Here is a 27,118-nt window from a genome sequence, read left to right as displayed (position 1 = left end):
TGGAGGCCAAGGCTTTGGGGTGGGAGGTGGGGAGAGGGAAAGTCTGGCACAGAGACTTATTGTGACATGGCCATTTCCCCTTTTGGGAGATTGCAGCCTGCGCCACAGGGCAGCTGGCATGACTGTCCGGCTCAGCCCAGGGCAGGCCCTGCTGAAGGTCAGTAGCTAGGCCTCAACAGTAGGAGGCCCTTGGACAGGAAGGGGAAGGACATTTGGGCCCACCTGTTTGTAATTTCAGGGGTGCGGGTGGGGGAATGAGGCCTGTGTTTGTTTTAATTATTATTATTGTTGTTGAAAAGGGAGGAAAAAAATTAGCAGAAACTGCTAACATCTGGAGGCTGCCTCCAGTTTACGTAATCTGCAGCAGAGGAGGAACATGGGATCCCCAGCCAGATGGTCCGTGGGTGACTTTACAGCACATGAGCTACCTCCAAGAGTAAGATGCTGACGGGGTTAAAAGAGTGGGATGCAAAACCTTCCCGATATTCTTACAAGGTGAGAGGTGGTGGTTTGGGTGCTCCCAGGGATCTCTTTTCTTTTGAAAGAATCACTTTTTTTTTTTTTGGTCCAGCCTAGGCTCAAATGTTTCTATGTCTCTCTCATTCAGTCATTCACTCATTCAACAAACATTTATTTAGCACTGATTTATGTGTTAGGTTTTTCATTCCCATGGTCTGCATGAAGAAAATGGACCCCAGAAAAACAAAAGCAATAAAGAGAAAAATTCCTTCTCCTAAAAGCTCCCAAACCCATGGGGATGGGAGGTAAAAAATGAAGCAGACAAACACTCTTAGAGAAATGTGGTAGGTTCTGTGTTCAAGCGCTGTGCTGGCTGAGAGAGGGGCTTGGAGAAGGAAACTGCTGAGTCAATCTATGCCTGAAGGCTGGATCTGAAATGCAAAATCTTAATATCAAATGGACTCTGGAGAGCAGGAACTGGAAGGAAAAAAAGGCCCGAGAAGCAGAAAAATTGGCCACAGCTAAGCTAGGACAAACCCAGTTTCCCAAATGATGTCAGCAGCACAGGTGTGAAGAATACGTTTGAGATGCTGAATATTGCTGTGAACACAGTTCTGAGCACATTATTAAAAAACAAAATACCTTGCAAACTTTCTGTATCTTAAACTTTATTTTTGCATTTGTACTGAAAGAAATTAATGAAATGTTATGAATTCTAGATCACAATATAAAACCAGTGTAGACTCTGGATCAGATCAAGAGAACACTGTTAAGTTCAGTTAGGAGAAACACTCAACTCTAGACAGGAACACAGAGCCACTGCCAGCAGCAGAAAATTCTGAGGTATCTCCAGCTCCAGGAAAGAATCTGGAAAAATCATGAATTTTATTTCAGAGCCCAGAGGCATTGTCAGTTCTAGAACAGTATGCTGAGTACGGAAACACTTCCAAGTTCTGGACCAGAATATGCAAACACCATAATTATAGAACAGGGCCAGGTAATGCCTTCTGCTCCACAGCTCCAAACCTGAAACTGACTGAGACAGAGACACTGAAGATGAAAAACACAAATCTACTTAGCTTTAATCCAAATACTTTCTCTGCTGGCTCTAGAGTGAAATTCAGAAACACAGCCAACCCAGGAGTAAAGCACTGAAACATGGAAAGCTCCACCACTCAGCTCAGAGCTATTAAGACTAAAGGGGGGTCTTAGAAAGATTCTCCATCTCTTCTTGTCCTTTCTTTGGGAGCCCCTGGGCATTTATGGGTTAATCAGGAAAGCGATGACCATATCCAAGTGTGGTGCCTGGTCACCGAAACCTTTGGTTACAAATAGTTGAACAGTGGTTAATGGCAGTCTTGACCACATTGACCTATTCAAGAAAGGTCAGAGGAGTGATTTTTTTTTACTTGAAAACATCTGTCTTGAAAGAACAAGACTTTCTCAAATTCATAAAACTAGAAGTTTCCACGTTGTTGTTTTTGTTTCCTCCCTTCTTCCCCCTTTCTTCTATTATTCAGCTTTCCAAATTAAGATCTGTGTGTTCCAAATTGTGTTGGAAATGAAGTACAAGTCATATTACCTGCAGGGAACCCCACTAGATGCCAAGATGTTCAGCAGAGTGCTTTGTCTCTGCATCCCACTCCTCGCTACAGACCTCAGGGTCCTCCCATCCCTTCCTATAGCCTCAGTAGGAAGGGCTGGGAATCACTGCATGATTTGGTCTCTTCTTTTTGCTTTTGAAGAGGAGGTAGTACAATTGTCTAGGTTACTTCGAGCTTGATTTTTCCTAGGAAGAGGATCCAAAGGATGCAATGCAGTGACGTGTGCAAGGAACACGCGGACAGCAGTCACTTACCCTTTTAACAGCGTCCTGCAGACCTTCCAATTCAAACAAGAAGTCCCATTTTTAAAGACAAAAAGTGGCATTTCTCCCTGGCCTGGCCCTCCAGATTTCAGAGGTAGAAATGGTGACTGTGATATACAAAGTGGGGAGCTTTGTCCACCGCAAGTGCAATGGACATGGTTGACCTATGTGTCCGCCACTCCATCAGCAGAGTTCTCTGAGGAACAAGGACCTTCCAGAGTGATGCTTTCCCCTAGGGGCAGCCTTGGCCAGGGCAACACACATCTGCACAAAAGCAGGGTGTTGAAGCAGCTGTTCTGAGATGCCGTGCCTGGGAATCTGGGATCCACAATGTGAACTTCTCAACAACCTCTGCACCTGCCACTTGCCTGAATCTTCCACTGAGCACCAGAAGACACACACATTGTAAATCAAAGGAATGTGAGTTGGAATTTCAGCTTCTGCCATTCACTGAAAACATGGCCTTGAACCCTTCATACAATCAAATGTTTTCCACTGCAGAATGAGACGATGGTACCTATGTTTGGGGATTACGAGGATTAAAAGAGCTCTTGCATATGCAAATATTTAGATACACCCTACACACTAAAAGTACAAAACTGACATTTTTCTCCTTCATCACTTGCTTCTTCTTTCTTCCTGGCTGTAGGGGGACATGGTTCTGGGTTCAAATTCTAGACTTCCCTGTTCTACCACTGGGCCACCTGTAGAACTTGGGTAAGTGACCTAACCTTTGTGGGTCTTAATTTACTCCTCTCTAAATCAGTGAAAATTACAGTAGTTACCTCATAGAATGTTTAACAGGTTTAAATGTACAAAAACAGCGTAGGGTTCCCTACAGAGTGTAATCACCCTGATAGCCAAGACATTTGGCTGCTCATTATTATCTACTCATCATGATCAATTTCTGTGATTACTCTTATGATTATTACTGACGTTTGCTATCATTGTGTAGTCTTTCCTTTTCCTCTCTTACGTCTGTATTCCTTCGTCTCTTTTATCTCCACCTCTTATTCCTCCCCTCTTTCTTCCTCTTACTCCTTCACACCCTCCTGTGCTGGGCCTTGTATTGGGAGATCTCCCTGAAGGTGAACCACATTCTCAAGCCAGAAACGAAGCCCTTTAGGTTTGCATTCATCTCTGTAGGAAGCCAATCACAGGAAAATTGCTTCGACCCCAGTCTTTCCTGCAATAACAAGAGGCAAAGGGTAGAGCTTCTATCCTGGGGCTCAGCCTCCAGAAGTTGTTTCCTACTTTTTGCCCAAAGCTATTAGCGGAGCAACAACAACAACAAAGATGTATTTATCAGTATTTGTCATGAAACTCTCTATGCCAGGCCCTGTTTTTGATGCTGGAACACACAGCAGTAAGCACACCAAAACAGTTACAGAAAAACCCTTCTCGTTGTGCAGTGAACATTCCCGGAGTGGGGATGGATTATGGAGGCACAGAGCAGCAGAAAGAACATGAGATTTGGGTTCAGGATGGGTTTCAGGTTCAGGATGTGAATTTCCTCCCCCAATTCACACAGTAGCACGTATCTCCTTTGTAATGTGAAGGGAGGAAGCAGGGGATTTCAGAAGGCCCTGCCTGCTTTCACCGCTTATGGTACTAGCAGGAGGCTGTAACCTGGAAACAGAGGGAATCACTTGTAGACACTGATTTATATGTTTAATAATTATATATTTAATCCAATCATAAAGGAGGTATCACCCAGCAGATACTGTTCCCAGAAGCTTAATAAATTCCCAACATCACTTAATACATTCATCAACATTTTCTGAGTGTTATCCACACAGCAGACCCTGTGCTGGGCACAGGAAATACCTAAAGGCATAAGATGAGGGCCAAATCCTTAGCTGCTCACCGGTCATTTGGCATGAAAAGCTGTAGACACAAGCAATGCACACTGAAAGTCAGCTTGTGCTCAGGCCTGTCTGATAATTCCATTAGTATTCTGTACATAGATGAGGAAGGCTGCTCATAGGTTGAGGTTGTCAGGAGAGGGATATGTAAGAGAAGCCACTTGAGCTGAACCCTGTAGGATAGTTAGGCCCTAACAAGGTAGAGGAGCAAATGATGGCATTTCCAGTCAGGAGAAAAGGAAACCCCAAGACATACCTGGAAATTGCAATTGGCCCTTACTGCCTGGAATGTGCCTCTTAGGCCATGGACTGTAAAGCAAACGTAGAGATTGTGCATGGACTTGCCTGCTAAGGCTTTTGGATTTTATAGGCCATGGGGAACAAAATAGAAAGCTTCACAGGTGAGAAATCACTGGGACCAATATTTCTTGTGAATTACAGAGAATATGTTCCAAAAGCAAAATTCCTCCAGTAAGAATTTATGCAGACTTAAAAGATTTAAGACATTGAATTACAAAAAGATGAGTATGTCATATCTCACTCTGGGAAAGAGAACTGTCACTTAAAAAATTCCCAGAGAGGCCAGGCATGGTGGCTCATGCCTGTAATCCCAGCACTTTGGGAGGCCAACATGGGCAGATAACGAGGTCAGGAGATGGAGACCATCCTGACCAACACGGTGAAACCTCGTCTCTACTAAAAATACAAAAATTAGCTGGGTGTGGTGGCGTGTGCCTGTAATCCCTGCTACTCAGGAGGCTGAGGCAGTAGAATCGCTTGAACCTAGGAGGCGGAGATTGCAGTGAGCCAGGCTGGTGACAGAGTGAGACAGACAAAAGAAAGAAAAGAAGGAAGGAAGGAAGGAAGGAAGGAAGGAAGGAAGGAAGGGAGGGAGGGAGGGAGGGAGGGAGGGAGGGAGAAAGAAAGGAGGCAGGGAGGGAGGGAAGAAGAGAGGGAGGGAGGGAGGGAAGAAGAGAGGGAGGGAGGGAAGGAAGGAAGATAAATAAACCTCTGGAGAGATGGCATTGTCATATGGTGTAGTGAAAAATACATGGGCTTTGGTGCCAGAAAGAACTGGATATACTCCTGTTTTGGAATTTAGAGTAGGGGCCCTTTGTAAATATTTGTTTCCTTGTCTATGAAATGGACACACAGTTCCCACCATACAGGTTGGTTATAAAGATTTGATGCAATGATGGGAACTGAATTAATTTAGGTGGTACTTACACTATTCCAAGCACTGTCCTAAGTGCTTTAAGTGCTCTATCTCATGAAATTCTCAGGATCTCCCCTTAATTATTTAATTTCACAGGTGAGAAGACCACAGAGGCTAATTAATTTGCTCAAGATATCAATGCAAGTAGCAGCCTTCTCTCCCTCCATCTCTTCCTCCCTAGATGTACTCTAGACCTGCTCTGTCCAACAGGGGAGTCTAATGCCTACATAATAGACCATTTAAATTTAGTGAATTAAAATTAAACCAATTAAGTAGTGCCTCAGTTTCATGAGCCACGTTCCTAGGGCTCAATATCATAGGTGGCTAGATATGAACAGGACACTCATATGAAGAACACTTTCATCATCATGGAAGGCTCTATTGGACAGGTAGTCCAGAGTCTGGCCTGTGAACACTGAGACAATTTTGCCCTCTCTGAAACATAAACTCCTGACTATAGCTCCTTGATGCACGCCAGTTTAATCTCCTCCTTCCCATTGCATTAAATTGATATTCTCTTCCTGGAACGCTTGCCACCAGTCAGCTGCACTGCAGACATGGACATCACCCAGGTGGCATCTGCATTTCTGAAGGCAGCATCTTGCCAGGAGACAAGATCTCTTCCAAACCTGTCACTTCCCTAGGGGTCTCTCTTCCAGGAAGGAGAGAAAGGCAGATATCACCTAAGTGTCCCTTCCACCAGCTGCACACATGTGTCATGTTTGGAAAAGGATTCTGGGGTGGGCAGGAGCCCAAAGGAAAACTTTCTTGGACACATGGCACAGGGAACCTCTCAACAGGGACATCTCTCATGGGCCTCTCTGAGCCCATTTCTCTCTAAAAAACAAAGATGTACAAATGCACCCAGGATATCCTGGTGCTTGGGTCTGGCTGAAGAATTAGGCAGAGTTTAAGAAAACCATGGTTGGAGTTTCTTAAGTGGAGGCAGAGGCCCTTCCTGGTCTCATTCCACAGGTAACATACCCAGGCTAATTTATCAAAGTAAGGATGGGGAGGAATAGAGAGTAGGGAAGAGGGGGCTTGAAAGACAAACAAAATCAAATGAACCCACACACAAATAAAAACAAGATCTTGTGCACAGCCAAACTCTAACTCCCCTTGAAACCCCAATCTTTGGGGCTGGCTTGAGAAAGTTTACTTTCAGTCTTAGAGAAATGAGTATGTGGTTTTAGGGACAGAATTCAATACCGCCAAAGCAGCAGGCTCAGCAAGCTTGACCGGCTATTGCTTCCTAAGTGCATTACAGCCCAGGAGGGTGAATGCTGTTTACATTTTTTACATGTTTCTTGGGTACAGAACATGAAACTAAATTACACAGCAGAGGCCATGCTGGCTAAATGCCGGTGACCCCACTTAAAGCAAAACAATAACAACAACAAAAAAAAAAAGAAAATGAAAGACAAGACAGAGAAGGGTTTCAAGGGAGCCTGAGCAAATGACAGGGATAAAAGAAAGGTTTGTTGCCCTGATGCCAAGACTAAGAAAAGAGGAAGTGGAAAATGAAGGCAATGAGATGGGGTAGGCCAGGACTGGAAGAAAAAGGAAGACAGAGGCCAAGGAATCTTCCTAGGTGGGCCATGGAAAGGGCTGGCAGGGTTATGTCTGGTCTCCATGGAGAATCAGTGGAAGTAGCCCCAAACCACAAAACCTTGCTTATTCTTGGGCTTCAAGTCAAGAGTCAAGTGTCAATTGAGACATGGATACTCACTATTCAAACCAGGCTCTCAACGTTGCACGTGGCACCTTCCCTGATCGATCAATACATGTTTGTTGTATGCCTGCAAATGCCAGGCTCATCCCTTCATTCCTTTCCTCTCGTACACATTTTTGTTCCTTCTCCAGATTCAATTTGTTCAGGGATAACATGGTTTAGAAGGGATGTGAATTGACATGAATTGGTTGCCCAGCAAGATGTAGTGACGTACTGTACACTTTATACACGTTAGCTCATTGGATCCTCATACCATCTCACAGAATGACAGCAGGATCATGTGAAGATGAGGATAATTGAGGCTCAGAAAACTGAAGTCATTTGTGAGACGTTAGACAGCTGGTACTCAAGTCAGATAGACAGTGCTCAAGTTGGGTCTTTCTGACTTTAAAGCTTATGCTTCCTCTGTGAAACAATATGGCTACACTACAATGTTTTTTTCAGCTTCCCCCAAATGCCCAAGTGGAAAGAAAAATCACTTTCTAGATAACTTGTCACTTTATTCAGGTTCGACCTTCCTCCTCAAAGGTTAACTTCTAAGGCTAACTCCATTTGTCCTTGTGTCACAGTACTTTGCCCAGCTTTGTCTTTTTTTATTGGAAGAAGCTATTTTAGTGTCTTTCTTCCTCCATGGCACATAACGTACTGCCTGAGACCAGTGGCTGCTTTGTTCAACCCCACATTGAAAATGATCCTTTGGACACAGAAGATTCACAAGATTTTGTTGATTTTGAATATACATATCAGAATCATTTTATAACGGATGGGATTGAGAGGTTCAGGGAAGTTGTTTAAGCAAAGTCAAGTCTTAATTAAGTGAAGTAAGAGCAAGAGACTCTCAAAGTTGCTCTCTGCTTAAATTTCTATGCCCCAAAGTCTACTGTGTTAGACAGAAAGTCCACATGTTGTTCCTAATTGGATTTGTTCCTCGGTTGCCAAAACTTCACAGGCAGACAGAAGTGTTTCTTTAAAACTTTGTTGGTTGCTACCAGAAGGAAAACTGCATTTCTAGATCAACTCTCTCATCCTTGACAGACACCTGCCACGGAGATGTTTTTACTCCGATTTTACAGATGAAAAATTGGGGCGGGGGCAAAGACAACTGACTTGCTCAAAGTCTCACTGCTAGTAAGCAAGTGGTGGACTCTAGAACTGAAAATCAGGCTGATCTGATGCCAGATCTCATTTTTTATAAAGCTCCCGTTACTCAGAGTCTTTCAGTCCAAATCCTAGGGCCAATCAGAGTGTCTAGATTTTTGTAGATTTGAACAGATATTGAAAGAGTAAACGAGCAAAGGATGAATAGAAGAGATAGCTAGGAGCAGAATCGAATAGATCTCTTTGCTGGGAGCCCATAAGATTCAGTAAATTTAAAGTCTCCCACAGTCCAAGGTTTCCATGACAAGTTTTGAGGTGATTATAGTGACCAATTCAGTGGGCTCCTTTCTGAGGCAGGCTCTGATTTTTACTTTCCTGGAGGGATTTTTGGGTGCCTCACACCCTGCGACAGGCTGAACTAGACTGTGGTACTTTCTGTTCTGTCTCCTTACATGACTTGCACACATGCTCTTGAAAAAATTATGCAGAAACCACCAGGAGAAACAGATCCCTTGAGTATTTGGGAAAACTGCTTGGAATTGTCTCTGAAATTTCAGCATGTTCCCTTCGCCTTTCCTCCTTCCACCACCATTGGCAAAGGCTCTCTCATTTCACTAATGAGAAGAGACGAGTGCTTTGGTGAAGGCCATAGCAGGCAAGGCAGGCAAGGAAGGGACAGACAGCTCCTTAGAAGTGACTTCAGCACTGGGTATAAAGTACAGGATTTCTTCCTACTCTTTGCAAATGGTACTATCTAAATCGCATTGTAGAATTGTTTATCAATGCAGAATTTCCAAGTGAGGCTGTTTTAATGCAACACCAGTAGCCTGGTGTAAGGAAAGAAAGTAGAAGAAAGAGTACCACGGGTGGGGTGGTTCATCTCCCCGAGACTCAGTTTCTTCATTTTGAGAGAGGAATATTAAGAATTCTCAGCAGGGTTCTTCTGAGATATATGTGAAATAATACAAGGGCTGGCATGTAAGAAGTGTTCCACAGTCGACAATCTTCTTCTTTCAATGATCCAACCATGTTAACCCCCTGTTGAAAAACTCAAAAAAGCTCCCCATTGCCCTCAGCATCATGTCAAGTTCCAAGCATTTGAATGATTTTCCTAACCATGTTTCCTAGCTCATCTCTCTTGATTTCCCCTTCGTTTCTTTTTGACCATTTTTTGATATGACCCTCGCAGCCCCCACCATGCGATTCCTTCCTCCCCTCTCCTGTCCTCCAGCTTACCATTTTAGTTGAAGCTCAGCAATCATTTCTCCCTTACCTCCTCTGGATTCGCCACTATGAGCACTTCCTACACTGCATACCGTAGAATACCCTAGTGGGTATCTAGACCCTTTTCTGGAGACAAGGATGAAGAAGACACAGATGAATGGCTTCTCCTCTCCTGCTTCTGATGGCAGTCATCAGAAAATATGAACATCTGGCTGGGCACAGTGGCTCATGCCTGTAATCCTAGGACTTTGGGAGGCTAAGGAAGACGGATCACTTGAGGTTAGAAGTTCGAGACCGGCCTGACCAACATGGTAAAACCCCATTTCTACTAAAAATATAAAGACTAGCTGGGTGTGGTGGCATATGCTTGTAATGCCAGCTACTTGGGAGGCTGAGGCAGGAGGATCGCTTGAACCCAGGAGGTGGAGGCTGTAGTGAGCTTAGATTGTGCCAGTGCACTCCAGCCAGAATGACAGAGTGAGACTTTGCCTCAAAAGAAAGAAAATGAGCACATCTTAAGATTCTCTTTCACTGACATTTTAAGGTTTCCTATGTATAGCACATAGCTGGTGACAAAACTGTAAATTGAGCAAAATTTCTTCCTCCTATTTGTGCATTTATTACTTTTTTCTCCCCATGCCCCTGCTATAATTAGGCAGACATTCCAAGATCGCTTTTATAAGAAGGGTTGGCAACTTAAAACACTTATGCTTCTCTCTTATTTCCATACGCACATCTTAGAAAACTCTCTGGAAAGGGCAGTGGGTGAAAGAATGGATGCCAAAAGCTGGAGATCTAAACAGTGTGCAAAAATTGTAGGGAAGAAATCTGGGTATTGGAGAGAGGGAACACCCACTTTCACGGTGTTCTTAAATGCATACCACATATTAAAAGATGCAAAAGACACTAGCTCTTCTAGCTTGTCCTCATGTGTCAGTCAGTGAAGCAGGCTTGAGCTGCCTGGTCCTGTAGCTGTGTTTCTATTATGAACACAGTGGCCTGCATCTTGGTTCTGCCTCTTACAGGAATAAGCCTGAAGCAAGTTACTCTGCTCTCTGAGTCTTTGTGTCCTAATCTGTAAAGTTAGAACAGTGATTCCTATTTCTGTAGTAGCTTTAGTAGGATTCAAGAAATTTGGTGGAAAGCCTGGAAGGACTCGATAAATGCTATTTTTATAAACTGTCTAGGATCTTCCAAAAGTGGGCAAAGGACTTTCCTATCCTACAAACTTGCTCTCATCCCTACTGGCTGAGTAAGCTGATTGCAGTGTGGTTTCTTCCTCGGGGAAACTCCCTCTAGATCTTAAACTCTTGGGTCTTTGGCTACTATTTCTAGTGGAAACACCCTTCTGATGACGTGGTAAGCTTTATGAAGGCAGTAAAAGAACCAGTACTTCTTTGAAGTTTCTCAAAGTGCCTGCTGCAGTTCAGAGTATGCATTTGCTGACGCAACTATGTTTAATTCAACAAAATGTTGACTGAGCTTCTGTTCTGTGTGGGTCCCTACAGCCAGCTTTGGGGGAATGCATAAAAGGAAACCTAACATAAACAAGACAGGGAATTAACATTTGTACTACCCATCAACTGAACAAACCCAGCACAGAGTGTTTTCTCTGCCTCCTTCATTTCTACCGGGTAGATATTATCTACCTTAATTTCCATGAGGTACGTGTTATTCTCATTATCTACGGGACTCTAAGATTCCCAGAGGAGTAACTTACTCAAGATTTTCCATGTCAGAACAGAATTTATGAGAGCAAAGCCAGATCTGCATGGTTTCTACTTCACCTCACTTCTAATCAATGCCCATGCTCTCTCTCTCTCAACATTCCTCAGTGCGGGACTCAAATATATTTCTGTTTGATCAAGTGAATAAATAAATTAATACATAAATTGTCATGTCACAAGACATACTACGGTTTGTATTTTATTTTATTTATTTTATTTTTTTGAGACAAAGTCTCCCTCTTATTGCTTAGGCTGGAGTGCAATGGTATGATCTCAGCTCAATGCAACCTCCACCTCCCAGGTTCAAAGGATTCTCCAGCCTCAGCCTCCCAAGTAGCTGGAATTACAGGCGCCTGCCACCATGCCTGGTTAAATTTTGTATTTTTAGAAGAGATGGGTTTTCACCATGTTGGCCAGGCTAGCCTTGAACTCCTGACTTCAGGTGATCCACCTGCCTCAGTTTCCCAAAGTGCTGGGATTTCAGGCATGAGTCACCATGCCCAGCCTGCTTTGTATTTTGTTAGAGGCATGAAGTATCATGGATGGGCTAAGAAGTAATAATAGCAACTCTAAATGAAGTGGCAAAAGACTAATACACCCAATAGTGTGTTAATGGGACATAAAGCTAGAGAATCAATTACAAAGAAAAGAGGAATACCTAGGTCTCACCTGACTTCTAGTTCAGGAACCTTCTGTTCAGTCAGCAGCCCAGCCAGAATGCCTTATGATGGGCAACTTCTTGTATCATAATGCACTCCATCCCACTGTGGATAGTTCTCATCCTTTGAAAGGTTTTCTTTACTTTGGCCCTCAAACTTCTGCCCTGGAAATGCTTAGTCTAAGTTTTACCCTCCAAGGATTAACCACATAAATGTGTTGGTTGACTGAAGATTTGTAATCTCTTAGGAGAGAGCACTGTAAATTCCAGGGAGTCTTAGGATTTCCATTTCCTCCTCAGGCCTCTGCAAAGGAGAGAGGTGCCTCTTTGGATAGGAGGAAACAGACTGGTAAAAATGCTGTTGGTGGGTGCAAAAGGAAGGAATATCAACATCTCATTTTGGCAGCCTTTTGTGTAAAGCTTTAGAGAAATGTGAAACAGGGAGACAAAATAAGAACAATACGAGATCTTTGCAAGCACTTAACCCAAACCAGGTTTTGAGGTTCCCAGAAGAGATAGAATTTGATTTTTTTTGGTTAATTTCCACTTTTTTTGTGTCTCGGGAACTTCTTGATTCCAGCTGGGCCAGGAAGGTGCATGGCCAAAATATCCAAAGAATGTCTCTTTTTATAGGATGTTCAACCAAATTTGCACAACCAGGAAGTTTTGATACTTTTTGATAAGGTTTGGATATGAGACTCAACGTTCAGTCCTTGCTGTAACCAAATTTGGGGATCTTTTTTGAAAAGAATGAATGAGAAAGACTGGAAACTATTAGACGCGGCAGGCTTTTACAACATCAAAACTGGGGTTTTAATTAATATTCTCAAGCCATACAGCGCAATGCATGTTGTTTCTTTGCAGTAGTCATAGAGATCCTGCAGACTTATTGTGCTAAGAATGTGCCTTTCACAGAATTCTCACTCCTAAGTCTTGTACAGTGACTAGGTCAGAGGCTGGGTATTTCAGTTCTTTGGTTTCTTTCACAGGCTCTAGCACAGAACTAGGCACATAATCCCAACAAACATCCGTATTTATCATTTTTATTACATCAGGAAAGACAGACAGTGGGACCAAACTGAATTATCCATTTTAATTTCCACAAGGTAGATGTTATTCTCATTTTCTATAGGACACTAAGATTCCCAGAGGAGTAACTTACTCAAGGTTTGAGTAAGGAGGAATTGCATAGAGGAAACGGGAATGACTTGGTTATTTCATCATTCCCTAAGTTCATGGAGTGTCCTAGGGAACTCCAGGGTGCCATGGAATAGGGCCACCTTGTCAGGGAATGGGAACAGCCTGAATTTGAAGGTATGGGCAGTGACTATAAGTTTGCTCAAGGAGAATACAAGTACCGCGTGAAGTCTGCACTGCATAGTGACACTCCACACTGAGATCTATTCATCTAGGAGTCTTTCTGCTTATTTTGTCGTGAAGATTTCCGGGAATCCAGCTACTTCCAACTTTTGAATGTGACCTCATATTTCCAAGGGCCCACTGTTATTCGTCTTCCATGAGATTCTTCTAATCCTAGATTCTTCCCTTATGGACTATGTAACTTATAGGGAAGCCACTGTGTTCCTAAGTTTCTCCAAGGCAGACAACAAATCCTACCTTGAAAAATGACAAAGGGAATGGCTATAATGTGCATATATGTGTCCAGTGGCTGGTGGACCTTGATAACTACTATTTCCTTCCTGCCATTCTCTTCTATCTGCTTTGGTACTCCCATGCTCCTACAGGGCCTTTTCATTTGTAGATTTGTGGGTGTATTTTGTGTGTGTGTGTGTGTGTGAGCAAGAGAGAGAGAGAAAGAGGGACAGAGAGAGAGATAGAGAAGAAGGAGAGAGAGAAGAGGGACAGTATGAGCATCTGGGGGGAGAGTGAGATGCACATGAAACAATTCCCATCTTATTTCTAAGCCCAACTTCTAAGAGCCTTCCAGCTCCTCCTCTCAAGCTATCAACATCTTCACTGAAAGCCCTGACAGGGTGAAAATTAACTACCAGTCTCTTCTAATCACTGTACAAAGTAATGAAGGGCACAGTTATACTTCCTTCTCATTCTCTGTTGTTGGAAGGGAGGTATGTTTGCGCTTCAGGAATAGCCTTTACCTCTAATTATGCAGGCTGTGTGTGTGTGTGTGTGTGTGTGTGTGTGTCTGAGATTGTGCCCATGTACATGTGTATGTGTGTGCATGTGCCCCTGTGTGTAGTGGTGGTAGTGGGGTGTGTACACGTATGTGTATGTGTGTGTCTGTGTGAGACTATGTGCCCATGTACACATGTATGTATGTGCATGTGCCTCTGTGTGTGGTGGTGAGGTGTGTGTCTATGCCTGTGTGTCTGTGTGTGACTGTGTGCCCATGTACATGTGTATGCATGTGCATGTGCCTCTATGTGCGGTGGTGGTGGTGGTGGTGCTGGTGTGTGTGTGTGTGTGTGTGTGTGAATGATTTTTACGTACTTGCTTTCAGATGAGGAATTCAGGAGACTTTTGTTCTGCTGCCCTCTGCCTGGCCCTGCACCCAGCCTGCACACATATTCCCTCCTCTGACCCTGTATTCTCCAGCGAGCGAGCTGATCTCATTATGGCAAATTTAGTTACAGCTGAAATCTCCTTGTAACAAAGATTATGTCCAAGCCCAGAGTAATGGAACCTAGTCAATTTCATTAAAATAAAATTGGTTACAATGAATAATTCAATAGGATGATTTTGTTTCCTCATCTCCTCTGCGTAGATCGAAGAGCTAGTATTTATAATGATTTTTTAAATTGGATTTTTGTTTAGGAAGAGATAATCACCCGTAATTCCTGACAGCCCCTCCTTACAAGATTGGAATAATTGCCCCATGAAGCCTCTTTTCAAATGCTAAGACTGAAAAATTCTTTCTCTCCTTTTCTCACAGCAGTCGCAATAACCTTTGGGTGATTTTTAAGCACAGCTGCTACCTCAACTCTTGCTCATGGGAGGTTCCGAGTGTGTTAATAACTCTCTTGTTTGAAGGTTGTTTTTAAAACATTTCTAAGAACTGGATGCAAGTGTTGATTGTGGAATTCCTGGTTCTCTTGCTGGCCCCAGCCCTGTTGTTTATGAAGCAGGACATTCTATGTGATAGAGTGGTGATACTTGAGTGTTGTCTCTCAGTGCTGTTCATTTGCATGTGGGAATGGGATGTGTGTGTGTGTGTGTGTGCATGTGTATCTACAGTCAATGAAACACACCTATCTAGATTTGCTGGACACCTATCTAGATCCTGTGCTTGAAGATGAGGGAACAAAGATGAATAAAACTGAAACTTGTTCTCAAAGAACCAGCAGAGTAATGGAGGAGCCAGACACAAAAACAGATACTTAAGAGTTCATTATGATAAAGGCAACCACACATATGATTCCACCAAGTATAGAGGCGGCACAGGGGGAGGATGAACCCTAGCCATTCATCTCTCCATGCGCTCATTCATTCATTCAGCAAGCTGGCACTATGCATGTTAAGCATCAGAAAATGTCACGTTACCATTTGCTTCCACTCTCCTGAGGGCATTCAAAAATAAATGCAAATGAACAAAGGCTTTAGTAATGTAAACACAAACAAAAAGTGAATGAAGAAATAATCAAATACAGGCAACAACTAAAAATGAGGTGATCCTATTCTGCAGCTCGCCCATTTATTCTTCACTGGACCCCAAAGGAAGGTCATATCTTTCTTTCATCTAGAAGCCAGGCCTACCCCACTGAACCTAAATTAAGAAAGCAATATTAGAAAGGAATGTCTGAGAATAGTAGCTCATCTGCAAGGCCAGGAGGCAGGTTGGTCTCTGCAACGCCACTAGGCCAGGCAGCCAGAAGCACTGAGTCATGTCTCTGGGAAATGTGAGTCTCAGGAAAGGCAGGTGCTTCCTCCACAAGGTAATTGGAAAGGGGGCTCTCGGGACAGCATGGCCATCTCTAGAATCATACAAGCACTGGTGGCCCCAAAATTCTCACTCCCTGGACCAAGCTGTCAGTCCCCTGGGGAAGAACTGTGGCACATAATAGTACATTAGGGGACTAAGGCATGAGTCACAGCTTCATAGAATTGGGAAAGTCCTTGGAGATCAACAAGTTCAACTACTCTTTATCTTAAGGATGAGGGAGAAAAATAGGGCCCAGAGAGGTGAGGAAACTAGTCTAAGGCCACAGAGCAAATTACTGTATAATCATTGATGGTTCAGGGAGTGCACAGCTTGGCACCCACTAAAAAGTGGGACTTCCAATATAAATTCATTCTCACCTTACTGAAGTCCATAATATATACAAAATGGAGTTCTTTCTCCAAATATTAGTTATAACAGGCAAGGAAACAGGAGGACAGGCGTTATCCCATCATACAATGTTCCCTGCCCTAACAATTTCAGATGTAATCCTTTACAAATGGTATTCATGAAGCTCTAACAGTACATTTAATAAAGATATGCTCAAGTGGCCACATCCAGTGACACTGCCTTAGAGGTAAGTAGCGTTGCGTGGCATAGTGGTGATTCTGAAGGTCTGCAGGAAACATTGCACATTGTTAGGATCTTACCTGGGATGTAGCTGGCTGTCCGATGATGACCCAGCCTGGGCATTGCTGATCTTGATGAGATACTGAAGCATTGGATGCCCATTGATCCAGGAATCCCTGGGGTGTGTAGACACCACAGTCCTTAATGCTGGTTTTTTGTTCGAATTCCTCACATACCCCATCACCATCATGGAAATAGCACCGGCTGGGTTCATCTGCAGGTATAGATGAAGATAGAGAGTGAATAAATAAATATTTGTTCTTTGGCCTCAGCTATCAGCAGCAGCTGTGGAATCAGACCACCAAAACCACTGGTACTGTCAAGCCCATCATCATTAGTCATGATGGACTATTACTCAGTCTTTTAAAAAAAGAGGGAACTTCTGTCACCTGCAACAACATGGATGAACCTGAGGGTCACCATGCTAAGGGAAATAATCCAGTCACAGAAGAACAAATACTGCATGATTCCACTTACAGGTGGCATCTAAAGTAGGGAAGCTCACAGAAGTAGAAAGTAAAATGGTGGTTGCCAGGGACTTCGGGGAGCAGGAAATGGAGAGTTGCTTTCCAGAGAGTATGTGGTTTCAATTGTGCAACATGAAAAAGTTACAGGAGCCTGCTGTCAAACAGTGTGCTTATACTTAATGATATTGTACTATACACTTAAAATATGTAAAGAAGGTAAACCTCATGTTGAGTGTCTCTGCTGAAATAACAGGTTCACAAACACTTTCACCTTCATTACTGTAAACAATCCTCATAAAAACTTTGTGAGAAAGGCCAGGTACAGTGGCTCACACATAATCTCAGCACTTTGGGAGGCCAAGGCAGGTGGATCACCTGAGATCAGGAGTTCAAAACCAGTCTGGCCAACATGACAAAACCTCGTCTCTACTAAAAATACAAAAAAATTGAGCTGGGCGTGGTGGCAGGCACCTGTAATTCCAGCTACTCGGGAGGCTGACGCAAGATAATCGCTTGAACCCAGGAGTTGGAGGTTGCAGTGCACTCCAGCCTGGGAGACAGAATGGGACCCTGTCTCAAAACAAAACAAAATCAAAAAATATTTGCGAGGAAGATATTCTTCCAGATGAGGAAACCGAGATTCCAGCAATAAGTTGCCCAGGTCACACATTGTGTTAATAGCTGATCTGGTTCTCCAGATTAGGCATTCACTTTCCAAGTTCTGAGTGCATTATTTGACACAACAGAACTTCATGGATGCAAACTGGGGGCTATTTAACTCCAAAGAAGATTTCAGTTTTGCATTAAAGCATGAACTGATTTACAAGGGACACTGACTTCACTCCCAGCTCCAAAACCAAATTGCTCTGTTACTTTGAACAACTCTCCTTGCCTCTCTGGGCTCAACCATCAGAGCAGAGAAAGAGGTTACACTATTGAGACCCCAAGAACCCTTCCTGTCTAATGCTACAGGCTTCTAAGGGCTTGTCAGATACCCCAGGAGTTTTAGTTAAAGACCAAGTGAATTCTCAAGCTCCCATGTCATCTAAACCACAGCAAGGGTTTCTGTTTGGAATGATTTAAAGCTGCAGCTGGCTGCACTGATTCTCACTTAGCTGCAAGGACAAGGATAACAGAAGCACAAAGCTAGCAGTAGGATGCCTTCTAAGTAGGTATGACCTATGCATGTTTCTTGATATTTCAACACAGAACAATACAAGGAAAAACCTCAATGTGGCCATCCAAAAGAGATCACCTTGTCCACCTTTTTACTAATTCTAGCATCAGCTCTTCTGTGCTATTTTCCCAACTTTTCTAGGCAAAGCTAAATACCACCTCCTGTGTGGGTGCCTATTTTATAAAGATTTCTATCTTAACACTTATTCCCACTGTGCTGCTGTTAAGTCTACATGTTGCAGCACTTCGGAAAGATTCTGAGCTCCTTGAAATATAGTTGCTAGCCAGTGTCTTAGAGTTACTATATAATTTATCATCCAAACTACAGCACTTTTAAACTGAAGTGGTGCTATTAAAAATTATGGCCAGGCAAAAGGAACATATCCTGGGAAAATGTGAATCTCTCAGGCAAATCGGGATGTATGGTCACCCTAAGGCTTCTGCTTTATTTAGAACATTCTTTCACAAAATAATGGAGTGGAGCCCTGGAGAGGGCACTGAATTTAGGGCCAAGACCAGGGTTTGGTTTCTACCCCTTATATTAGCTATGTAACTTTGCACAACTGGCTTTACTTACTCTTGGCCTCTGCCCCCTGTCCCCAATCTGTAATGTAGAAATTATAGTCTCAGCCAGGATAACCTCTCAGGATCACCATAGAACTCTAATAGAAAATGAACATAAATGTGCTTTTTACATCCCAAAATAATCATTGAGAGAGAAAAAAAATACTCTAAAGGGGTCGATTTGCTTCTAGGTGGAAGAATTAAATCAGCTTGTGAAATCAGTGCTCACTTGAAATACTTTCAAGCAACTTTCTTTCCCCTAGTGAGAATGAGCCCTAGCAAGGAGAAACAAGACAGATTTCTACGATGCTATCTGAAAAAAGGAGTCATTGAATTCAGGGGCAGCAGAATGCTGAACTTCTCCCAAGCTCCAGGATCCCTTGTTTATTTGTGCCAACACTTTACCTAGAGAAATACTATCAAAAAAAGCCAGAATAGGGCTGGGCACGGTGGCTCAAGCCTGTAATCCCAGCACTTTGGAAAGAGCCATGACAGGCAGATTGCTTGAGCTGAGGAGTTCAAGATGAGCAAAAACATGATATAAGACCTTGTTTCTCCAAAACATACAAAAGTTAGCTGGGCATGGTAGTGTACAACTGTAGTCCCAGCCACTCAGGAGGTTGAGGTGGGAGGATCGATTGAGCCTGGGAGATCAGGGCTGCAGTGAGCAGTGATCACACCACTGCACTCCAGCCTGGGTGACAGAGCAAGACCCTCTCTCAAAGAAAAAAAAAATGAAAAAGAAAGAAAAAAGGAAGAAAGAAAGAATGAGCAAAAAAGACAGAATAAATCAATTTATTATAAGTCAATTATTTAAGAATGGGTGTAAGCCAGCTGAGAACGCCAGTGACCAATAGCATTCACGGCAGTTCAACCAGAGAAAGAATACAGGCTCAGCACTTCTCATTAGTTCCAACCTCTTGGTGAATGTGGCCAGTCTACATAGCATATAACCTAGGCCCAATCCAAACTGACCACCATAAACCCAGAGTTTACTCTTCAGAAACCCAAAATAGACAATTGAAAAGAGCAAGAGTTTGACATCAGGCAAAAGTAGGTCCAAATCTGAATTCTGCTTCCTATAAGCATTACAAAGAGAACAAAAATAAAGTAACCTAACCCCTCTGAACTTCATTTTCCTCACTGAAGAAAAAAAATGGAGGTATTGATATTTACCCAGCGTTGTTGCAATGATTTCAAATGATGGTGGGTACAATGCTGGCCCCTTCATACTTTTTATCTAATGGAAAACTGTGAGCTCAGGGAGGAAGGCATCTGCTTCCAGGTCACTGAGAGAGGTGGTAGCAGAGCAAGAAGTAGAAGACTGGCCCTTTTATACCTAGCAGAGAAATATTCCCCCTACATGCCATGGCTACAGAACAACAAGAAGAACCTCTTGGAAATAAGAATATAGGGGTGCCTGACTCTTTGTATCACTTTCTTCTCCTCCAATATAAAGAAAAATAGGGTAAGATTATATTCTCTATAAGGGTAAGATCTATTCTCTAAAATGACTTAATTAATTTCCTTAGCAGAAAACCTCTCAGAATGACAGGGATTGGGGCTAGATTTAGTTCTTCTGAAGGCTAATTTCTTCCTGATTATGTTTAAGACCACAATAAATTTGTCCGCCAGAAATCAGCAGAACCTGAGAATGGAGGAAAGGTAGAAACAGAAATAGGTAGGTAAACAGGTATGTAGGTAGGTCGATAAGTAGATAAATGATATATAGATAGATAGGTAGAGGAAGGGTTAAACAACAGCAAAAAAAGACAAAGTTAAAAAGAAAGCAAGGGAGAGAGAGAAAGAGAGAGAGAAGATGCAGTTTCTTCTCCAAGATTCTGCTGACAAAGCTATTGTGAATCCCTTTTTAAAATAACATCCTTGGACACAGCTCTTCAGTTTCTGTTGCTACTAGTGTCCCGAGGGCCCTTCAGCTACATCTGCCAGCTCGTGTCTGGGGAATTCTCTCTCCTTCTCTCCTCCCTCTGCCCCCAGCACAGAAGAGAACAGAGTGAGGAATGGAATACAAATGTGCGGCCAGAAAAAACAAAGACAGCAACAACAAAACACTAAAACAAACTGGTCTTCTTGTTTTCATTACATCAATTTACTTGGTGCTCCTTAAATACTTTATGCTAGATGCTCAGCAGGTTGTAGTGAAAAGAGTCTAAAGTCAATATTAAGGTCAGATAACTTCCATGTGGTAGCTGGGTGCCACTGATGATAATACATTTCATTGGGAGGGGTACTTTGAAAATTATACACAGACATACACATGCATGTGCACACACACACACTTTTATACACATACACATCCTGAAAACATAATAGACTTTAAATAAATATTTGTTGAATGAATGAATGACCAAAATCTGGCATCCCTGATGTATATACTTTCATCCAAATATAGTTTCAACTCTACACTTTTTGACTATTTTCTTTAGACTAGGTCTTAGGGAAAAGGAAATGGAGCTATAAGCCGAGTGGTGACTAGCTCATAGTGGGATTGCACTGGGCATTCTGATTTCTCCATTCTACACCATCTTCCCCTCACATCGGGGAATTCCTCATTTCAGATCCATTCCCTTTCATGTGGTGACACTTTTAGAAATCTGCTCTATCCAGATAGGAGACTTGACGTGGGTGGGGTGCCATTAGCAAAGTCTGTCTTCCCCAGTTAAGCTTTCACATTCCAGAAGCTTTCTTTTCCTTTTGGAAGAAATGAGCTCAGCTTCAAGAGCCTGAGGCAAATGGACTTTCTGTAAGTGGAGAGACATAGTTGATGCTGCCACAAAATGACTTATTTTCATTTGTCTGGAGCATTAAGGTGATATATTATGCCCCTTAGTTTCTGAGGCACGTCTTCAGGACACTATTTAAGATACACAGAGATCATTATTCCCATTTGAAAGCTTGGAAGACCAAATCTTAGGAAAATGAGATTTGTTTACCTTGAAGTGTAAGTAAAGGGTCAGGTTAGAGCTATTGTTAAGAGTTCTTATCCTTGAAGTCAGAAACCCTGGATTAAAGCTCCTGATCTATCGCTGATTATTGGTTAATCTTGGACACGGTATTTCACCTCCCTATGCCTCAGTTTCCCCATATACAAAATGAAAACAAAATTACATTTTAGACTTTCTCAACAAGGTTCTGAGGATGATCAAATAGCATAACAGACTGAGATGGGAAAATAATACTGGTCTAAAAGACACAGAGTCTATTTTTAACAATGGTGATAATGAAGTTGGAGCTGGAGAAGTCTTCTTAATTAGAGATTCTACTTTTCTCTCCCCAGCCCTAGACCCTAAGGTATCTTGAAGGATAGAAATGATCAAACAGGATGCATGAGCCATTTTTAGTATAAATGTCAAGGAAACAACTAAACAAAAGAAAAAAGTAACAGCCTAAAGAAAAGAATATATTAACTTATATTAGAATGATTTCAACACAATTGGTGGACAATAATTAGCTGGATTAGAAACTTTGGGAATTTATGACATCACTGGAATCAGGTGAATAAGTGATAGACATAGCTGAAGAGGCTAAAGAGGTCAGAGCTGGAAAAGGGAGGAAGAAATGAAATTATTTGTGTCTTCTCAGTACAAGATATTAGGGATAGTTTTCACAAGGAAACTTGCCTTTACATTGCCTCTCATCAGTTTCAAGATGTTGAACAGATAGTCGTAAGTTACTGGCTTAGTAAAAACTAACTGAAGCCAATGTGTTCTTCAAACAAGGCTTGAGATAATGTGCATTCTGAAGGATAAGTGAGATAATTTAAGGTGTTTTGGCTATAACTCTTCTACCTGACATAGAAATCTCAGATGCCCTTCCTTTGATAGATCCCCACTGCTTATAAAAGATCATTTTCCTTAGCCTGGCATACATGCCCATCCACAAACTGTCCTCTTCATGCACATTCCAAACCAACAATTCCATTTCATTTCTCCATGCCCTTACAAAGGTTGTTTTTCTCTGCCTGAAATGTGTTTTCCATTCTTCACTGTGCTAACTCCCATCGGTTCTTCAAGGTTCGGCTAGAGCATCTCCTTTGCAAGTCTTCTCTATTCTTCATCCCTTTTTTCCTGATTTCTACCCTAGCTGAGTGTTGTCATTCCTGTATTCTCACAGTAATCCACTGCACCATTTCACCTCATCAGACCCAATTTTCTTCCTTTTTTTTAAATTGTACTTTAAGTTCTGGGGTACATGTACAGATCTTACAGGATTGATGCATAGGTGTATACACGCCATGGTAGTTTGCTGGTCTCCATCCCCCCATCACCTACATCAGGCATTTCTCCAAATGTTATCACTTCCCAGCCTCCCTACCCCCTGCTGTCCCTCCCCTAGCCCCCAACCCCCTCAATTTTCAATATATAATTCTGGGAGCAAAATAGTTTGTTACCCTTAAGTAAGTCTCAATATTACTTTTGGAAACCTCTGATTTCACTTTTTATAATATCCACTGGTATTGACTAAATATAACTAGTAAGAGAAGCTATTGAGGTTACTAAGCTTCTAGCCCATTGATAAGCCATAAAGAAAACCAAACATACACAAAACTACCTGTAGATGGGGAGATGAGACCTATTAGTCACTCATTTAGAGCTCAAGAAGAAAGCAAAGATTTTGAATGTGCACTCTTCTGAAATGAATCACTTCCCAAAAAATGAGTGGATTTACCTGTCTTTCTAAATTTCTTACAAATAAAGAAAAGACAGCTTTTGAGAAATTAGCATCTATTTCTATTTCTATTTCTAGCTATTAAAACAGTGCTTGGCATTATGATATTCTCATTTAGTTCAACAATTCCTATTCAAAAAGGTCTTTAAAGACCAGGAAAAAAGTTGCATATTTTAAGTTCAGCTGTTTGTTTAGGGATGGGTCCAATAACAACAGTCTTTATGCCACATCACAATTCATCCAAACAGCAACAAGAAGAAAAACCCACACACACAACAAAGCACAATCTTTGTACCCAAACATCAGCTTCTCGGAACAGGGGGATCAGGAGTGCTTACCCGCTGAAGGTTTACAAAGGGGAAGAAGCTTGGGCGGGACTGGGAGGTGGCTATATATTGGCATATGTTTCCTCTGGAACAGAAATATCTTGACTTTATATAGCCTGTCTTTCAAAGGCTTCATGTCAAACCCACATTGATGACCTCATTTAATCCTATTCAAACCAGGATTTGTTCTCACCCTCCTCAACCAGATCAGCCTGCCCAGAGTAGAAAAGACAGGGTAATGAGGGCTCCTAAGGAACCATGAATCTGCAAACAAGCTTCAGATGCCAATCCGGTGTACTGAATCAGAGAAGCTTAAGTTGGCTTCTGGTTCCTTCAAAGGTTGGCCACACACCCACATGGGCCAGAAATTCCTCCCTGTGTTTCACTGTGCAAATCAAACATCCTCCAACAGACTGAAAGCACAGGAGGAATGTCCCTGGAAGTAGTCACATTATCACAGTAACTCTACACTCAGGACCATCAAGGAAAGCTCTTTCAGCGCAGCCCCATATTCTATCTGCTTAGCTTTTACACACTGAAACCTGGCTTTACATCTTCCTTACTTCAGTCCCTTCTCACAAAGCAGCCTGTGAATGATGTATCTAAAATACGAATATTTTCATGGTTGAAATACCGAATAGACTCCTACAAAATTTAACTTCCCCAACTAGCTTTCAAGTTCTTTTGTAATTTAGCTCCAACTTTTCTGTTTATTCTTAGTTCCAACCATACCTCCACCCTCAAATGCATAAATTCTTTCCCAGAACTCACATCTCAGAGTATCTGCCCTTACTTCTTTAGTCTGAAAGGCTGGTCCTGCCTTTGAGACTTCCATTAAGATTTAATTCTAGCGACTTGACATCTCTCACTTTTCTACATCACTGCTTGTCTAGCACAAACCAATTCCTTCTATTTCCTGTATCATTATTCTCTTCTTCCAAACAGCAAAATAGAATATAGCCCATCTAAAGATTTAAAAGTAAAAAAAGAAACTTGTAAAAATTCAAAGTTTTAAATTAACAAAAATGTAAACCTCCTTTTATTCTGTTATACATCTCCTAAATAACATTTCTCCTACCTCACATTTCCCTTTCTATGATTCACAGTAAAATTTATTGCGTTATCTAAACTAGCATTATCCACTCTGTCTCCTTCCTACACGTCACCCTTCAGTTTTCTCCAGCCTAGCCTCTATACTCACCACTCCACCACAATCAATCTCATTAAGGTCATCATCAACCTCAAAGTTGCTAAAGCTGAGCATAATGTCAAAATCCTCATCTTGCTAGACTTCCCTGAAGCATATAAAGTAGCCCCCTCCTTTCTTCTTACAGTCCCCTCTCTCTCTTGACTTCCATGACATCATGTCAACCTAGTCCTCTGGGATGTGTCTATTTAAAACAGACTCACTTGAGGAGGTCTTCTCCTTCCCTCACTCCACATGGAATGTTGTCAGACTTCAGGGTTAGATGGGAACCCCTTTTTATTTTCTATCTACAGTTTCTTATCCAGTCTATCTTTATTTTTAGTCAATTTTTTTTTTTTTTAGACGGAGTTTCGCTCTTGTTACCCAGGCTGGAGTGCAATGGCGCGATCTCGGCTCACCGTAACTTCCGTCTCCTGGGTTCAGGCAATTCTCCTGCCTCAGCCTCCCGAGTAGCTGGGACTACAGGCATGCGCCACCATGCCCAGCTAATTTTTGTATTTTTAATGGAGACAGGGTTTCACCATGTTGACCAGGATGGTCTCCATCTCTTGACCTTGTGATCTACCCATCTCGGCCTCCCAAAGTGCTGGGATAATAGGCGTGAGCCACCGCGCCCGGCTCAGTATATCTTTAAATAAAAATTTTAAAACCTCTCTGTGCCAATGACTGAAACATTTATAGTCTTAGATATGACCATTTCTCTAAGTCCCAACTGCCTATAATTATATCTCTACTAAATATCTACCTATGGAAAGGCATCACAAAATCCTCAAAAGACATCAAAAACATATCTAAATCAAAAATACCGTTTTCTCCCAACATTCCCTTTTCTCCACCTTACTAAATGACAACACTATCGCCTAACAATGACCAAACCAAAACCTTCCCAGTCATCCATCCTGTTTTTTCTTCAGCTCACCCTTTAACACTACATGTAGTCCATCAGTGTATCTAATAGGCTTCTTCCCCACAGGATGTTTCAAATAGATCTACTTTGTTCTATCCCTACCTCCCTAGTCAAACCCCACATCACTACTGCAATGCTCACCTAACCAGTCTATCTACTTCTCTTTTCTCAACCATTTGTTTCCCAATTATTCCTCCTCTAGAACATAGCTATAGTGCTCTTCTGAAAACATAAACTACCCCATGCCATGCCCCTTATCTAAAACTCTTCAATGGCTTATCATCTCATGCGGAAGAGTTCAAAGTCTGTATCAGGGCCTACAAACCCCTGTTTTATTCCTCCATCTCCTGTGACAGTCCTCCTTGCTCACTATCTACCATTCATTCATCCACTCATTCATTCATCCAGACTGATGTCTAGCCACACAACAAGTGTCTTTTCCCTAAATAAGCCTCCAAGAACCTGAACTTGATGTTCACATTCTCTGGAACATCTCTTTCCTGGCTTTTCTCCTGACCTCTTCATTATTTAGCAGTCATTTCAAATGTTACTTTTTCAAACAACAACCTTCTCTACCTGCAGTTAGCTCATATTGGAATCCTCCATCCCCACTGCACAGTAGCATACCATGTTGCTTTATTTCCTTCACAGCAGTATTCACTATCTTAAATAAATTTCTATTTATGATTGTTTCCTGCTCCCATACAGTATAAGCTTTATAGAAGCCTGTTTCAAAGTGCATCTTTTCCATTAGGATCAAGAAAGCTACCTGGCCATATTATGTCATGTTTAAAAATACATGCATCAGTGAATAAATGAATGAATGATTTTGTACAGCTCTTGACTTCTCAGATATTTCTGGCCCTTGTCTTACTTTAATTAATATCCTGAATACTTAGGATAGTGTCAATCTTACAGCAGGTACCCAGTAAATGATAAATTAACAAAGTTCTTTTGAAGTTTTAGAATTTCTGTTGTCAATGATTCTCAAACCTGATTTTGATCTGCTTTAGCAGATAGTATTATGTAAAAACTTTTATGAAAATATTAATTAGAAAGAGGTCAGAACATAAATCCAAGCACATATTTGGAAAAATTCCAATTTTATACAAACTGTCTCACTATATATATTTTTTTCTATGAGCCATCATGCTTCACCATCTGTCTTAAATATTGTTTTATTTCCTATACTAACTGAATTTGAAAAGAAATGGAATATCTGGATAGGAATGGTAGCACATATTAGACTAAAATTTAATAAAGAGATTTGACAGTCTTATGAATTGGAACTTGAAGACGCATTTACATCACCTTGAATTTAGTACAGTAATTTGAATGGTTTAAAAATATTGTAAGCAAAGATACTCATCCTTATAAATGACAATGCAGC

General features: G+C 41.9%; 1 protein-coding gene and 1 long non-coding RNA gene across 4 annotated transcripts in view; one reads left to right on the top strand and one right to left on the bottom strand.

Moving 5' to 3' along the window:
• PAPPA (pappalysin 1) overlaps positions 1 to 27,118 on the bottom strand; it is a 253,779-nt gene that overhangs the window by 83,040 nt on the left and 143,621 nt on the right. For all 3 annotated transcript variants that reach the window (XR_008475800.2, XR_008475799.2, XM_002743252.6), the window contains exon 10: positions 16,413 to 16,606. Coding sequence is in view for 1 of the 3 variants with exons in the window: in XM_002743252.6 (XP_002743298.3) it covers positions 16,413 to 16,606 (194 nt within the window). In the remaining 2 variants the exon portion in view is untranslated. The remainder of the gene's footprint in view (positions 1 to 16,412; positions 16,607 to 27,118) is intronic.
• On the top strand, positions 103 to 5,964 carry LOC118152725 (uncharacterized). Its single transcript, XR_004741463.3, has 4 exons — positions 103 to 157; positions 300 to 495; positions 2,976 to 3,043; positions 5,504 to 5,964. It is a non-coding gene; the product is annotated as an uncharacterized LOC118152725 (long non-coding RNA).

The sequence above is a fragment of the Callithrix jacchus genome, chromosome 1, assembly GCF_049354715.1.
Source record: "Callithrix jacchus isolate 240 chromosome 1, calJac240_pri, whole genome shotgun sequence".
NCBI lineage: Eukaryota > Metazoa > Chordata > Mammalia > Primates > Cebidae > Callithrix > Callithrix jacchus.
Note: the sequence above shows the minus strand (reverse complement) of the source record. Positions and strands in the feature narration are given on the sequence as shown.